Consider the following 16,687-nt stretch of genomic DNA (forward strand, 5'->3'; position numbering starts at 1 on the left):
TGATCTTCTGCTTTGCCCACTTAGCCCTCTCTTCACTCTGGTTTTGCTTCTCTTTAAAGCTGTCTTTCCCCCTCAAATGGAGTCCACGTGCCTGCACCAACTTTTTCGTCTATCAATCTTAATGAACTTAGTACTGTTTTCTCCATTCATCTTCTTTTTATAAAAGACGGAAAATGAAAGAGACGGGCTTGTTTCGAAGTAGGTAAGCATCTAAAAAGTCATTCCAAACAGGCTCGACGAAAGGGATAGATAGCACTTAGAAAGTCGTTTCATACTGGTAATGTGAGATCCTACATCGGTTGGGGAGGAGAACGAAACATTCTTTGTAAGAGTGTGGAAACCTATACCTAGCAAACGTGTTTTAAAAACTTGAGGGGATACATGAAAGGGAAAACCCAAAGAAAACAATATCTGCTAGTGGTGAGTTTGGGCTGTTACAAAGGGTATCAGAGCCAGATATCGAGCAATGTGCCAGTGAGTAGACTGAACCCCAAAAGGGGGTGGACACGAGGCAGTGTCATTGGTTAGAGAGGAGAAACAAAGCATTCTTTATAAGGGGTGGAAACCTTTCCCTAGCAAACACGTTTTAAAAACCTTAAGAGGAAGCCCGAAAGAGAAAGCCCAAAAGTACTTAGAAAGTCATTTCAAAATGAAAACGAAGGGTCTATTATCTAAAAAGTCATTCCAAACAAGCTTGAAGAAAGAGATAGGTAGCCTTGTAGGTAAGTACTTAAAAAGTCATCTCAATCTCAAACGGGTTAAGTAGACCTCTAAGTGATTATAGAAGGAATTGTTGCTTCTGTTCAAGCCCATCTGTGAAGGGCAATTTGAGCAGGGTTGAAGCTGCCATGGCTACCCCATTGGAGCAATGGAGGGACATTCTCCATATATAGTAAAGACTAAAAAGTACCAAAAGTGGCTGGAGCTGGTAGCTGATGATGGAGGGAGAGGAGCTTGTTTCTTCTCTCCCACATTCAATATTAATATCAGATTCAAACAAATTGTTGAATGACAGTACAGAACAAGAACAATGCAAAAATCCACGGCTGGATGCAAACATGGAAAGATCTTGAAGGGGAGAAAAAAGGTTGGAATACAAATTTGCAAAAGGGAAATGAAGTTGAGCAGATAAAAAGGGGTTCCCACCTTCATTTGTTGGATTGTTGCTCCTACTGTTCATTATAACTGCTCCCTCCCTATGGCTTCCCCTCATATACTTTCATTTTTATATACTTTTATTCCTTTCTCTGCACTCTCTTTGTTTAATTATTGTAAAGTCATTTCAATGCTTTTGTATGCCAAAAATATATATATATATATATATATATATATGTTTGTAAGTTGTTCTTCAACTAAGCAGGTCCCCTGTAAAGATGCCTTTTTCCCCCCATCTCATATTCTTTCACCTCTGATTTTCATGCTTCTTTTGTGGATATATAGCATTCTATGAATCTTTTGAAGGGAACTGTTAGGCGCTTCTCTCTCTCTAAACTTGGGCCATTTTCAAAACCCAGACAGTTTTGAACAACTGTTACAAACTCACTGTTCATTTTCTCCTTCCTCATCTCCACCAGAGCTCCATGGTCATGGAAAATGGCTTCTCTTCTCCTCGTAGCGATGCGTTTCCCGTCGGTCTTCGTGTTCTTGTCGTTGATGATGATCCAACATGGTTGAGAATCCTGGAAAAGATGCTCAAGAAGTGCTCCTATGAAGGTTAACTTACAAGAACAAACCTCTCTCTCTCTCTGTCTTAGTTTGTTACTTGATTGGTACTATTACAATTCTTGAGGCTGTGAATTGTTTCGGCCTTTTCAATATAGAACTGATAATGATACAGCCCATCTGAAAACATCAAAGCTTTTCATACATATTTGCAGTGTTTTAGATCCTAAATTTTGAACCTTAAAATCCACGAGAAGTAGGATCTAAAACACTGTTTCTGAAACCAGACAAAGATTTCTTTCTTCTCAACATGTTTTCTCCCTTCATTTACTTGAGTTATTCAATCATAGCTCAAGGTCACTTTTATGAGATCTATTACAGCTAAAGCTTGGAAATGAAACTGAAACTGTGCGTTTTTCACTGTTTAAGGCCAGTTTAGATGATCCCATTTCAGAATTCAGCTTATTTAGTTGAATCCGATGAACTTTTTCAAAATCAGGCTGAAACGCTTAACATCTTGTGTTGCAGTGACAACATGTTGTTTAGCAAGGGAGGCTCTAAGCCTGCTTAGGGAGAGAAAAGATGGATACGATATCGTAATCAGCGACGTAAACATGCCTGATATGGATGGTTTTAAACTCCTTGAGCATGTGGGATTGGAAATGGACCTGCCAGTTATCAGTCAGTGCTCTACCACCCTAACTTCAACACTCTTTTTAGCACACTCCTCACTTCTCTTCTAACTTCATCTCCCTCTGTGCAGTGATGTCAGTTGATGGCGAAACAAGCCGAGTAATGAAAGGGGTTCAACACGGGGCTTGTGATTATCTTCTAAAACCGATACGAATGAAAGAACTTCGAAACATATGGCAGCACGTATTGCGAAAGAAGATACAAGAAGGAAGAGATATTGAAGGACATGATGTTCTTGAAGGTATCCAGATTCTAAGAAATGGATCAGATAGGTACGATGATAGCCAGTTCCTGAGAGGAGAGGAACTATTTTCACTGAGAAAAAGAAAAGATATTGATAAGCATGAAGACAGAGAGTTTTGTGACACTTCTTCAACAAAGAAAGCCAGAGTTGTCTGGTCGGTTGATCTACACCAGAAGTTTGTCAAAGCAGTAGACCATATAGGTTTTGACAGTAAGTACAGAATACATCAACTTTCCCTCCTAAAACATCATTCTTTTACAGAAATGATTCTTAATCTCTAATTTTGCAGAAGTTGGGCCTAAAAAGATTCTTGATCTGATGAATGTTCCATGGCTGACTAGAGAAAATGTGGCTAGCCACTTGCAGGTTTGGTCCATGTACCTTCATGACACTGATCTAGCTAAAATGATGTCTTTTTTCTTTAGGATATTGAAAACTTGGTTGTTTATGCAGAAATATCGCCTCTATTTGAGTAGACTGCAGAAAGAAAATGACCCAAAAGTTTGCTTTGTTGTTGGGATGAAACATACCGATTCGTGTTCGAAGGATCGAGAGGGGAACTTCAGCCTTTGTAGCTCGTTGGCCGGGCCACAAACTGATGTGACAAACAGCAGCTTCAGTTTTTCAGGTGATAACTTCCTTCTGCAGAATGATTCATCAGAGCCAAAAAGAGCTGCTGCTGCTGCTGCTGCTGCTGCTAGGAGTGTTCCTGAACCAATAAAGCTTGCAGCCTTTGATCCCAGCAAGCGAACCTGTTACCCTTGGGTTGATGCTCCAGAAACAAAGTTCAAACAAGAAATCAAGCCAGTTGTGCATTCAGAAGGAGATTTCAGTCAGTTCCCTGCAACGGTTCCACCGCACCACGTTCAAATCGACCAACTACAATCGATTTCGTCGATTAGTTCTGAACAGTCAGCAACAGAGAAAGATATAGCAAGCTCCATTGAAAGTAAGCCTATGTATTCTGAGGAGTGTAGCCAACAGATGGTCCATGTAAATCTACCAAAAGTTGCAACTGACCCCAGTTCAACTACTACTGCTGCTGCTGCTGCTACTACATTGGGAAAGAAAAACCAGAGCTTAAATCTTAGCAGCATTTCAACTGATATAGGAAGTGGGTTACCCTTTGAAACCTTTGATGAAGAGTTGCAGGGCTATCTGCTTGAAGATGGGTGCTATCCAAAGAACCTTGATCATCAGCAGATCATAGAGTTTCCAGATTATGGTGATCCAGGCCTTTTCACTGAAGTTCCTGCTTACCTTTACGATGCAATGAGGTTTGGCTATGAGTACTCCTATGACCCAACTGAGTATTATCCGGTGATAGATGAAGGCCTATTTATTGCATGATTATGCTATTCACATACTCCCTCCCTGTATGCAAGGAAAAATGATGTCTTGCTCAATAAGTGAGTTCTTCCTTAACTTAATGGATTGAATATTACCTTCCCAACCTATTGGGATTTGGATTTTGAAATGTGTATATAGAAGTAGTAATGAAAAACTTCTTCCTATATATATCAATAAAACAACTTCACATCATTAAACGCTTTCTAATAACGACTTGGGTCATGCCGTCCTACCTATTTAAAGTTTGAGAATAGGTCGAGGGCGTTGCGCCCCCGATGCCTCTGATCATTGGCCTTACCCGATAGAACTCGCCCGCGAACTCCAGCTATCCTTAGGGAAACTTCGGAGGGAACCAGCTACTAGACAGTTCAATTAGTCTTTCGCCCTTATATCCAAGTTAGATGAACGATTTGCACGTTAGTTTCGCTGCGGGCCTCCACCAGAGTTTCCTCTGGCTTCGCCCCACTCAAACATAGTTCACCATCTTTCAAGTCCCGACAGGCATGCTCACACTCGAATCCTTCTCAAAAGATCAAGGTCAGTCAGTGGTGCAAACCCACGAAGAGATCCCACCAGTCAGCTTCCTTGCGTCTTACGGGTTTACTTGCTTGTTAACTCACACACACATAGACTCTTTGGTCCATGTTTCAAGATGGGTCGAATGGGGAGTCTACAGGCCAATGCTAGGAGCACGCCAAAAGGCACGTGCTGCCAGCCACGATCAGGACGACGACGTCTCCATAGGCGTAACGAAGGCCTCCGCATCAATCCATGCCCCGAGTCGATAGACGGAATTAATTGATGAGTTAAGTAGAATGATTAAACTTCAGTTTTGAGCCAGACGACATTTTACCACAACATTTTTACATGTATAGAACATATAAATTTAAACATGTACAAAAACCTACCAAGCTAGGTAATATTTCTCATCATTTCACTACAAAATTTCTGCATATTATTTAAGTACTCCACCGAACAATCAGAAAGTGGGCTACACAAAAGCATACTTTTTGGTCATCTGAACAGCATCTCCTCATGACAAATATAGACAACTTACTTTCTAACCAACTTTCTTTAGTTTCATGATGTGTAAACTAAGTAAGTGCATCCCAGCTATTGAGAGGGAGATCAATCAGCTCTGGATATTTGGAGAAAAATTTTCACAGCCATTCATTTTCTTCCCAAGACAAGTGACTGATTGAGTGGTGCTTTCGTACCTCTTTCTCATGACGTTCTTGGAATCATTGGAAGTGACCGATGGCCTCTTCGGAGGCAGAGAGCTTATATTCTGTACCGCGCTGCTGCTTGCTGCCTTCTTCCCAAGTTTTGGCGATCGAGGTCTCGTGACAGGTATCTGTAACCCAAGATTAATAACAACACATTCAAAACTCAAGATCACCAGCCACCTACTTAAGCAGAGGAAGTGGGGTAGCATCTGATACCCTTACAGGACATACAAAATACCTTATTAATGTGATCAGCAGGCAATTTTGATCCCTGATTAGAATCTTGAGTTGCCTTGGCTTCAAAATTTATGCTTTGACGTAATTTAGTAACGTCGTTCTTCTTTCTTTCCTGTATAATTCAAGATGACTTCAGTGGTTTTGTATTACAAGTTAGATCATGTAGTGGAAAGTATAAATGGCCCTTGAATGTATTTGGGGTAAGAAGTTCTGCAATTTCGCATTCATGCTGATGATCAACATGATAAGAGGTAAAATGATGTAATAGCTATCAACCTGACATCTTGTTTGCGGTTGCTTTTGCACCGTTTCTTTGGAATTAGCTTTCTCTTCAAGCCTTTGAAAGAACTGAAATAACAAATGAAAACAGCATTGACAATGAGATACATTTTAACCGACAGTATGATAAGAAAAGAGCATTGATCACGAGTTTATAAGTAAGGAATACATCTCCATTCGTATGAGGCATTTTGGGGAAACCAAAAGCAAAGCCACGAGACCTTATACTCAAAGTGGATAATATCATACTATTGTGGAGAGTCTTGATTCCTAACAAACGAAGGAGTGGAGGATAATACTTGCCTCTCTCCGTTTTGCCACTCTTTCTTCACTCCTGAAGCTGAAAGGAGAGCATATAAGAGGCGGCCGTTCTTTGCTCACGGTTCCTCCTGCATTTGAAGACTTCAAGCATCTGGAATACAATACACTTAAATCAATGTAAGTCAAGTTCCATGTTATATGAACAGAACGCATGCAGAACTATCATTATGTCAATTAAGTGTTAATCTTCAGTTCATATGAGCTCCTCAAACATTCAAATGGGGCTTGATCAAAGGATACTCAGAAGCTAAATATACCTTTTATTTTCAAATGGGGGCTTGATCAAAGGTTGCTTTAGCAATCCATTAACAGATGCCTGCAATTGGGATAAACGAATCATCTTAAACACATGAACAAATCTTGAACTGAAGAATGGGAAAATTCAAAAAACTTGGCCATTTTTGCAAAATATACTGAGATGATTAGTGAGGAGTTTAGAGTTAGAAGTACCTACCGCTACCCTACTGACAAACTTCCGAGGAGGAGCTGAAGCCTCTTTGGATGCTGCAAGTGAACTCATATGAGTTCTCTTTCTTCCAATTTGTGGAAGTTCAGGACTTGTTTTAGCTATTTCTTTCGGAAAGGACTTAAAGTGCATCGACATGTGGACGGATTTCGTATTCAAATTCCTGACAATATTCCCGACATGTTTCTTACTCTTTGGAGTGGCATTACCATCCCTGTGTATGGATTGCAGACTAGAGGTTGTAGCTTGATTGGCAGGAGAGGCTTGAGGCTTTGATGACCAACTTCGAGTTAGTAATTTGGAGGAGTAATTCCTTAATCTTTTCAAGCTTCCCCCTGAAGACATAATCTCCTTTTCAGCAGCTTGCTGCATATTGACAAGATAAACACATTGAGACTAATGAGAGAAACAGCTGCAATCAATCAAATCAATACACAAAAATATGATCACACTCACGTTTTCCGCCGCCGGTGTTTTCTCATCTTCAGCGACCGCGATTTTCCTGTGGTCGTCATCCTTCTCATTCTGGTTGTTGTTCTCGATATTAGGATCAGACTCCATGGAATTGTTCTGGTCAAGAACATCTTCCACCTTGTCTGTTACTGTTTCCACCATAATCTCCTCATTCATAAATTCATGTGAATCAATGGGAGATACAAATTCAGCAGTCTGGACAAAATTCTGTGGTTCAGTAGTTTCAATCACTTGGTTGTTCAGTGTCAATGGCGCAGACTCCACGGTTTCGACTTGATTCATCGTCACCATAGTGTTTGTGTCCTCAAGCTCAGCTGCTGCTTTTTGTGCAGCTTTCCTCTTGTAGTGAGCTTCAAAATACGCCTTCTTCTGAGCAACAGAACCTGGTTTGGATAATTTTTCTAATTCTTCCTGGTAGCGGTTATGAGAAAATGCAGACCATTTCTCCCAAGCAAGAGACTCCGACATAAACCTCCCAAACGAAATGGATTCTCCAAGAGCTCGAATAGGATCTCCCTGTTTAAAACCCACATTCCCATAAACAAAGTAAAAGCATCATAAGGTAAAGAAAACCACAACAAATCATCAAACCCAAGAAATTCTGGAGAATTTCAAACAGCCGAATCAAGATTTACAGCGATCCATTCCATGAATCAAAGAAACGAATTGAAACAGTAACGATCAAAGAAACCCAATAAAGAAAACGAAGATCATTTCGTTGAACCGACCTCTTTTGGCTCCCGCGAAGCATCGGAAGGATGAGAGAAGGATCTGCGTAGGCAAGCCGATTCACCCATGTTGCTGCACTCCATAAGAACAATAAATTTCCCAAAAAACAGAAAGAAAAGTCTGTGAACTTTGTAACGCCCGAAAGAAAATGAAGGTTTTGAGTAGTAATGAGGATAATTTGGAGCTGTGAGAAACCCTAAGATTTTGTAGAAATGAAACTGCAAAATTTGCGTGTCCGATGCCGCTCTAATCTAGTGGGTCTTCAGAGCTTGTAGAACCGAAATGGGGCCAACAAGATGATTGGTGAAAGCAGAAGCTTTTCCAACGTCTACTTTTATTTTCAAATATTCAAAGGAGATTACTTTATTAATTGTGGTCTGATTTTGTAATGCCCAACGGTACTAAGGGGGTTTTCTACGTCACAAATTTTAATAAATAATCAATTTTTTATTTTATTTTATTCATTAACTAATCGGAATAAATTAAGAAATAATAATAATTGATTAGGTAACTAATTCAAAATTTAATCAAGATTACGGGCCGCCAATTGGGCAGATAAAGGCAGGAAGGACAGAGTGTCTGTCCACGTCACCAATAATGGAAACTATCCTTCCAACGGCTAACTCTCTGCAGTCTGTTACAGTTGTCCGCTCCACTCCAATATTTTAAATAAAATTAAAATAAAGAATAATTATAATTGTCTATTTATAATTCACGTTTAAGTTTCAAAAAAAAAAAAAAAACAGTTGACAATAGTTATGTCATGTCCATGTTAGTTGGAGAGGAGAACGAACGGTTTATAAGGACATCATAAATACGCGCAAGAGAAAGCTAAAAAAGGACATCATAAATAAATTTTAGAAAGAGGCCTGTCCATTCAAATGCAAGAGAACAGAACGGCAGAGCAAGATTTGTGAACAAAACCCGTTGGTGAAACTTGTGAACATTACCACTGCTGTGTGTTCATCAAACATATACCGTATGAAGCTCCCTAATTTTTGAGCTACGAACATTTTGGATTAAAAAAAAACTTTGCTAGTCCACCCTTCTATGTACCTTTCAGAGCTCCCGAGTTTAAGACGTTCGTCGTGCTGCTGCAGTTTCCAGTAAGACGACCACTTCAGTCTCAAGTTTTAACCCTGAAAATGTGGATTAAAGAATCAATCTACCCATCTGAAACTCATTGAAGCTCGTTTCTGAAGATTAGGATTAAGGAATAATACTCACTTGGCCTTCTCTTCTGAATTCTCATCTGACTCCTCACCTTCAAGTGAGCCTAATGCAGTGAGTTTGCCAAATGATTCCTTTGCATCTCCAAAGAAGTCTTTAACTTTATCAAGAACTGTCTTCAGCTGGTCTTGAGTTGGAAGCTAAGATTGATTCAGAAGCAAACAATGTAAGGAAATTAGATGATCAAGTTGTAAATCTTACCGACCGACACAAGTTACTATGGAGCTTGGTTCGATCGATCAAGGATTTATTTTTTCGATCCTGAACTTATAAAATCCACCTGAAAAGCCATTCTTACCTCGATTACATCTGTGGTAGAAAGTGCGGATCTCAGATTGCCATTTTCCTTCATGAAAGCATATAATTAAAATTACGTCAATTGTTGTTCATCAGTGAGGCAGTACAACATAAAATATTGTCCTCATGAATCATAAATACGGGTGTGAAAACATTACGACAATCTTGTAGCCATATCTGAATTCTGTCGCTGTCCGCAACACGCGAAACTGTTTGAACGCCGTCTTCTGTATCTCCTTTTCATCCTATTAATGGGTAGCTCCACTGTTAGTATCTTTAAGGAAGTTTAGAATTGATTATTGTTCACAAAGGTTGGAAATTTGAGTAATTATGCAAAAACATACTGACAAGAATGTGTAGCAAAGTGGCAACTGATTCCTAAATTAACAATCAACGCTAAGTCAAAACTGTAAATTGCATCAGATGCCAGAGTTCAATCAGAGGTACACAGTGTCTCAATGGTGAGGGCAACACAAATTTTGGATAAGTTATGCATCATGTTTTTGGAATAGCTAATAATAAATCGATAAATTTCTTATTTCACAAAAAAAAAAAAAAAATCCAAATTCTATTGATTGCTTTCTCTGGACCTTAAAGAACTCCCAAACATTCAGCAATGCCACATACGTGAGATCCCACATCGGTTGGAGAGAGGAATGAGTGTCATCGAGGACGTTGGGCTTCAAAGGGGGGTGGATGGTGAGATCCACGTCAGTTAGAGAGGGGAATGAAACCTTCTTTATAAATGTGTGGAAACTTCTCCCTAGCAAACGCATTTTAGAAACCTTAAGGGGAAGCTCGAAAGGGAAAAACACAAAGAGGACAATATCTACTAGCTGTGGATTTGGGCTATTACAAATGTATCAGAGCCAAACACTGAACAAGTGCCAGCGAGGACGCTGGGCCCCGAAATGGAGTAGATTGTGAGATCCCACAAGAGAACAAAACATTCTTTATAATGGTGCTAAAAACATTGATGGGAAGCGAAAGGGAAAACCCAATGGACAATATATGCTAGCAGTTGTGATCGTAGAAGGTTTAAATTTAATTTTCCCTTCCCTTTCCTTGGAAAACACACATACTTGTCGAAGTACAAGCTTTAACTTCCCTTTCATCAAGACTACAAAGTTTTGGATGGAAAAACATAACTACATGCACTTGTGATCGTAGAAGGTTTAAATTGAATTTTCTTCACTTCAATTGAATGGCGGCTTATAACAAGAACAAGAAAATGGAGAAAAGTATCTTGAATGATCATCTTCTCTGTTAGACATAAACTTCATTGCAGATGAATTAATAAAATAGATAGTGATTGAACCTTACACGGTAAATGACAGCAGCAAGGTTCCTAGCCAGAGTATCTTTATAGATATATTTCCCCAGAAAATTATCTTTTGCTGCAACCATGATTTTGGCGGTTGTGCCACCATTTATAAGACTCAGAGGGTACCATAGATAAACCTGCATAATAAACGTAAAAGGGATGATGATCAAGATATTGAACTTTACAGACTTGATGGAATTTCTATTATTCAGAAAACTCTTTGGGATTTTGAGTTAATGAACTTCTTTTGATGGCATATCACATTACGATATCACTAAAAGGAGATATTATAAACAACAATTTATAGTGTAAACGATGTTATCCATTCAATTAGGGGCCAATAACATGTTCTATGTAGCTCCTACGTTCAAGGAATAGTGAGTAATTCTCAAGAGTAACTTCCCAGTCTCACCATTCTACGATGTTATCAGCAACAACTCCACAAGGGGAAAGAATCAATCAACAGAAAGAAACCGAACTGAAAAGGTAAAATCGAAGCTGTATTCAAAAGGATGGAGAACAAACATCGGCCGTGCGGATGAAGATGACGAACTTAGGGTTGCCGTCGTCTTCAATCTTGGGTAGCGGTGGAGGCGCAGCCTTTTGAAACCGACGAGCTTGCATCCCCTTTTTGCCTTTCGCTTCGACCACAAAAGTGTGGCGATGCCTCCGCTCAGGCTTCGGCACCGTCCTCGACGAGAAGAGCGAGTGCCGGACCCGCCCATCTTCGGCTAGCTTCGAATTCGAAAGGGGAAGTCGAACCAGAGCGTTGAGAGACATGGCGACCTCCATTTTCGCGATCGGATTTGGTCTGAATCTGGACTGAAGTGGATATGGGCATCGTAGTTGAGTTGGGAGGATGGTCCTTGTCGTGGAATCTTATCCACCAGTATCACGGTGGGGACACCAGCAATCTCCGGCCATTCAAGTATCAGTTTGGAGGACCAAAAGGTAATTTGACGATAAGACAAAATGAACCCAAACACGCAACCTTCTGATCTGGAGTCAGTCAGACGCGCTACCATTGCACCACAGACCCTTTGATGACAGGCTGAATGTATTTATAAATAATTATATTAAACAAAGTTTAAGTTTTTACAGATTATGGCGGTGAATTAAAAGTAGTTTTTTAAAATAATATGCCATAGTAATTCCTTCGGCCTTCGGGCGCTGGAGCCGCCGAGAACAGCCGGAAGAAGACAAAGCCGTCAGGGACCGAAAACAAAACAGAAATTATCCAATCATCTGAAGGGCAAAAATGTCATCTGAAAATAGATAAAATTTTCAAAAGAATTTTGAACCCGACGTGAATCGAACACGCAACCTTCTGATCTGGAGTCAGACGCGCTACCATTGCGCCACGGATCCTTTAATGGCCTCATTGCATCTGTTATTATAAGATTACTAAGACCAAGCCCAGCCCAATAGGTTTGAGCCGCACTGAAGTTTGGCCCAAATACAACAAGATCAATGAACCAAATGTACCAGAGAATAAGTGCTGAGGCCTTCAAATCCAATACAGGTTGGGAGAAAAGAATTAAGAGATCATACATTATGGATTATACTCAATATACACAAAAATAATACAATGAAATTCCGCGGGAACAACAGCTTGAAAGCTTAGAATCTAAAATTAGTTAATTAACTGTCTTTTATTTAAGGTTTATTTAGATTTGCGTAAGAGTATAAGAGAATACTACATGTGACAAAGCTTATATTAAAATTATGTTGGGTCATATATAAACGAATATTGTTGACTTTTCAGGGAAAAAAAAAAAAGTAATTTCACAGGATAGAAGTTGAGTTTGTATGTTCTATATAGTTGCAAATAATATAATGAACACCTAATGCTTACGTGTCTTTGTCACATCAATCTTCGTCCTATATTTTATCACAAGATATTTTAAGATGGTTCCATGTCTACAACTAGGCCTGCTTGCTTCCCCACAAACGATGAAGAAATCCAGAGAAATCCTATCAAATTACAACTATTGCCAAATCAGCAACCTGATTCATGAGTTTGCCATACATATATATATATATATATATATACACATACACAGATGAGTCATTACTGCATAATGCTAGTCGAACAGGTATGTATATCTAGAGGCATTATTTTATGTGGGGGCTAACCATATATATATCTACCACAACATATTGCTCCATAATCTGAAGAATTTAAGAATAGCACGCACAGAAAGCTAAGAATAAGCATACTGGACTGGACTATGGTTATTGCACAGAAAAGAACCCCACAAGATATTATCATATAGCAGGCCACAAATCAACGGTCCATGGAAATTTGATCTAAACTCTATGCTACTACAGCGTGTATCTCACGGGATCAACACGGTCGGGTAAATGGGAAGTAAATATCTCTTACTCTCACTAAACCGATGCTGTCCGAGTGGGTAATTTATGAGAAACAAGCACGGCTTCATTACTTGCAGCTTTCTTTGCAGCAAGCTCTTCTAAGCGATTCCATGTCGCCTCTCGTTTTGCTTTCAGCTCATTTTCCTTCAATTCGTCTTCCTGAAACTTGACTAAGCATTCCTTGAGCAGTTCAGGATCAAGATCATAAAATATCTTCCGAACATTCAAAGTCAAGCTATGGACAGCCTGGTTCCAATGACTCCTGGCATTCTTTTCCAGGGCTGGAAAGATTATGGGCAGTATGACCTTGCGATTTTCCTTGATCAAGTTTTCAATATGGTCATTATTCCACAAGAATAGCGCCCTTTCTGCTACCTAGGAAAGCAAATTGTTGCATTAGCGTACGTTTCAAGAAGGTGAACATGTGGAAGTACATAAACAATCACAAATTTTCATATGACTCTTGGCCAGGTCTGCCTAGAAGTTCGGACAGTCAAATCTAAATGCAAAGCAAACAGTATAACAAAAACATAAACAGCACAACAACAAAACAGAAACTATTTAGAATATCGATAGGTGTAATACGAGCAATCAATGAAAACAAGTAGTACCTGAAAATGTGAACTATTTAGACACCGAGCGATCTGGCGAAACAGGGGTACCATGCAGCGTTGGAACTCTGGAGGTTGAGTTGCTTCTAATACTTCTTCCAACTCACTGAGAAACATGACTTCTTTGGAACTATTTGTAACTGGCCAATACTTCAACAGACCTCTTATGACTGTATCAGCAAGCTTGCAATCTTTCTCTACAAATTGTGTGATGCAATATGATAACTGCTGGTGGTACATAGCTAGACATTTTGGTTTATGCAAAGGGATCAATGCACGAACAAGGAATAACTTATGCTCTTCTTTCAACGGGAGAGCAAATCCATTGATGATACTTCCCAAAATCTCTAAAAGCTCAGCAATCCCATTATGCTTTTCAGTCTCAAATACAAATCGGTAAAATATGTTATTTATAGCCTTTCTAATAAATGGCCGGTGCACCATAAATTTCCCGTAGATACGGTGCAGAATTGTCTTCAAGTATTCTCTTTCTCTAGGATCTTCGGAGTCAAACAGATCCAGCAGCTTCAGAATGAAAGAATGATCAATATATCTCTTAGCCAATTTTGCATCCATCTCAGGAGAGGCCACAAATCTGAGAAAGAATTCATACACAATTTGCAAATGAGGCCATGCAGGATCCATTGAAGGCTCCTCCTCTTCCAAATCAAAACCTTCCACAATTTTGCTCTCACGTGGTTGAGGACTCATTGTTCTAAATAAATTTAGAGAGACCATTTTTATAACATCCTGAATAACAGCTTCAGTAAATTTAGTATTAACAGAAGTTACATAATCCACAATCTCCAACAAAGTTTGTCGTTTGATCTCCTTCTCTTTAAGATGCTTTGTTGGGTCACTGAAGTCAAACAAAACGCAGCATAGATTTAGCTTCTTAACAAACAAATTCTGTTTTTCAGAGCTTGGAACTTCCCTAAACCCAGGCAATGCCTCATATGAAGAAGTGGGAATTCCATTCAGTTTTGTGTTCACACCTTTATTAGCCTTGCCACCATGATTTTGCCCCACATCAACTGGAAAAGATGAAACCAAATTTGCTGCCTTGCCAGACGTTAAATCATTACTTCTCGAACTGGCAGAAGCATAAGCAGTAGAAGGGGCCATATGGCTTCCACCATGTTCCCTGCTCTCACCACTCTTCGATGATTTTCGGGGAAGCTTACTAAATATCTGCTTGATCATAATTCATACAAACCGATAAGGCAACACTCCCAAAAAAGTAAAACGCTTTTTCCTTAGCCTCCAGAAAGATGTTGAGAGTTATTACAAATCCATGAGTTCAGTAAACACTCTATTTTCCCCGGTGGGAGAAGCAATTATAGCAGGCACTTTTTCAGCATTAACAAAAATGAACAAGCCGAACCAAAGCTACCCTTTTCATCCAAACAGTAAGCAGATTCACTCCTACAACAGATTACACAAAATTGCTGTCCAGAACCCATTCGATTCAACAAAACACCAAGGAGCGAAATCGAACATATCATCTGCTATTCCAGAAAATCTAGTCGGTGTTTTTTAACCCCAGATTTGTATTCAAACACCCAAACGCCAGAAACACTCAATATCAAAGATCTGTAATCCCGTTCTGAATCCGATTCTAAAAACTCTCCAGTTTCAAAAAGAAACAGAATTAAGTAACAATCAACACATAAACGTCCGAATTCTTCCGCCCAAATCACTCTTAGGGTTGAATTACAGATCGAAAAAAAAGAAAACAAAACAAAACACAAAAATAAAACGAAGGGTCAGGGTTTTGAATGTCGAAGAGAAACCAAAAAAAAACTCCCGAAATACAGAAACAGAGACTCCCATAATCCAATAAAAGGAAGGATTGTGAGAAGAAAATGGCTTTCGTATTACTTACAGAGAGAGATTACTCGGTCTCTGCTTTCCCTTTTCTCCTTCGTGGCTTCCTCTGTTGACTGCCATTTCGAATCAATAAATAAACCCCTTTTTATTTCTAAGTGACGATGCCCAATGGCAATGGGCCTCTCTCTTAATAAATTAAGAATTCGCTGTATATTCCCCATTTATAAGAAATTTATTTTCAAAATTTTTATTTACAAATAAAAATAATAAATTAGTGCTTTCAATTCCATTTTCATCTCTCAACTTTTAATTTCTCTATTTTGATTTTTTTTTTTTTAAATTTGTTAATGTAATTTAATATTCTTAATTTTTTTTTAATTTTTTAAAACGTTGAAAATCGTTGGTTCACATGACATTGTTGGCAGCCAGCATTTTTGTTTTCTTTATTTATTAATTTCTTCCACTTTTTGTGCAAAAATCAAACGGATCAAATTTCAACTTGTAATTATAAAATGCATTAATTAATAAACGTGTTGATTAGTTACGGGTTTTCAACTTTGAACCAATTCAACCCACCAAACAAGAATTAGACTCCGTTGATTCAAATTTTTTGGACTATTTTAATATATATATATATATATATATATATATATATATATATATATATATATTGTTTAATAAATATTAATATGCTCATAGCTTATTTGATACGTTGATAGGAAATATAAAAATAAAGAATGGTTATCAACTTTATTTTAGAAAAATAGTAGAAAAAATGGGAAAGAACTACCAAGTAAAAAGAGATAAAAACAAAAATAATATTAATATGATATGATAATTATCTTAAAGTAATGGCAGACAAAACATGAATAATAAATATTGGAAAAATAAATACAAGGTAACTGAAGCTGTGTGTGTTGTTGCCGTGGAAGTTGAAACTAAACTAGGATTCTGCACTTTTGCCAACTTTTTCAACTTATGGATTATTCTGCAAAAGCTTAAGAAAAGGGCAAAAGGGGTTCAAAGTAAGAAACAAGAATATTGAAATTGCAGCTTAGCTTTCTGGATCTCAGTCAACTAGCCTTATTTGAAGGGTCTGTTTTTTTCTTTTTTTTTTCTTTTTTTTTTCTTTTAGTGCAACACCATAACGGACAAATAGGTCTATGTGAGATCCTACCTCGATCCGAAAAGAGAATAAAATATTCCTTATAAGAGTGTAGAAACCTCTCTCTAACAAACGCGGCTTAAAATTGTGAGACTGACGACAATATCTACTAGTAGTGAGTTTGAATTGCTACAAATGGTATTAGAGCTAGACACTGGGAGTGTACCAAGGAG

General features: G+C 38.6%; 4 protein-coding genes and 1 non-coding gene across 6 annotated transcripts; 1 reads left to right on the forward strand and 4 right to left on the reverse strand.

Moving 5' to 3' along the window:
• Positions 1–1,321: 1,321 nt before the first annotated feature.
• On the forward strand, positions 1,322–4,146 carry LOC111462661 (two-component response regulator ARR11-like). Its single transcript, XM_023106341.1, has 5 exons — positions 1,322–1,713; positions 2,191–2,343; positions 2,426–2,809; positions 2,889–2,965; positions 3,053–4,146. The coding sequence occupies exons 1-5, from the start codon at positions 1,581–1,583 to the stop codon at positions 3,947–3,949; spliced, it is 1,644 nt and encodes a 547-aa protein (XP_022962109.1). The 5' UTR covers positions 1,322–1,580; the 3' UTR covers positions 3,950–4,146.
• A 657-nt stretch (positions 4,147–4,803) lies between these two features.
• On the reverse strand, positions 4,804–8,033 carry LOC111462662 (protein WVD2-like 7). The gene is made up of 8 exons (XM_023106342.1): positions 7,681–8,033; positions 6,935–7,468; positions 6,467–6,844; positions 6,270–6,328; positions 5,995–6,103; positions 5,689–5,760; positions 5,414–5,524; positions 4,804–5,303 (listed from the first exon to the last, which is right to left on the reverse strand). The coding sequence occupies exons 1-8, from the start codon at positions 7,762–7,764 to the stop codon at positions 5,082–5,084; spliced, it is 1,569 nt and encodes a 522-aa protein (XP_022962110.1). The 5' UTR covers positions 7,765–8,033; the 3' UTR covers positions 4,804–5,081.
• A 558-nt stretch (positions 8,034–8,591) lies between these two features.
• Positions 8,592–11,437, reverse strand: LOC111462663 (protein HHL1, chloroplastic-like). 2 transcript variants are annotated; one of them, XM_023106343.1, is made up of 6 exons: positions 11,058–11,435; positions 10,532–10,669; positions 9,367–9,453; positions 9,210–9,257; positions 8,909–9,051; positions 8,592–8,820 (listed from the first exon to the last, which is right to left on the reverse strand). In XM_023106343.1, the coding sequence occupies exons 1-6, from the start codon at positions 11,322–11,324 to the stop codon at positions 8,808–8,810; spliced, it is 696 nt and encodes a 231-aa protein (XP_022962111.1). In that variant the 5' UTR covers positions 11,325–11,435; the 3' UTR covers positions 8,592–8,807. The 2 variants fall into 2 exon arrangements, with proteins under 2 accessions (XP_022962111.1, XP_022962112.1); XM_023106344.1 differs by lacking the exon at positions 8,592–8,820 and having other exon boundaries at positions 8,905–9,051; positions 11,058–11,437.
• A 391-nt stretch (positions 11,438–11,828) lies between these two features.
• Positions 11,829–11,900, reverse strand: TRNAW-CCA. The gene has a single exon. It is a non-coding gene; the product is annotated as a tRNA-Trp (tRNA).
• A 733-nt stretch (positions 11,901–12,633) lies between these two features.
• Positions 12,634–15,517, reverse strand: LOC111462718 (serine/threonine protein phosphatase 2A 57 kDa regulatory subunit B' theta isoform-like). The gene is made up of 3 exons (XM_023106418.1): positions 15,405–15,517; positions 13,520–15,220; positions 12,634–13,283 (listed from the first exon to the last, which is right to left on the reverse strand). The coding sequence occupies exons 2-3, from the start codon at positions 14,720–14,722 to the stop codon at positions 12,924–12,926; spliced, it is 1,563 nt and encodes a 520-aa protein (XP_022962186.1). The 5' UTR covers positions 14,723–15,220; positions 15,405–15,517; the 3' UTR covers positions 12,634–12,923.
• Positions 15,518–16,687: the final 1,170 nt, after the last annotated feature.

Source organism: Cucurbita moschata, unplaced genomic scaffold, assembly GCF_002738365.1.
Source record: "Cucurbita moschata cultivar Rifu unplaced genomic scaffold, Cmos_1.0 Cmo_Scf00027, whole genome shotgun sequence".
NCBI classification, from domain to species: domain Eukaryota; kingdom Viridiplantae; phylum Streptophyta; class Magnoliopsida; order Cucurbitales; family Cucurbitaceae; genus Cucurbita; species Cucurbita moschata.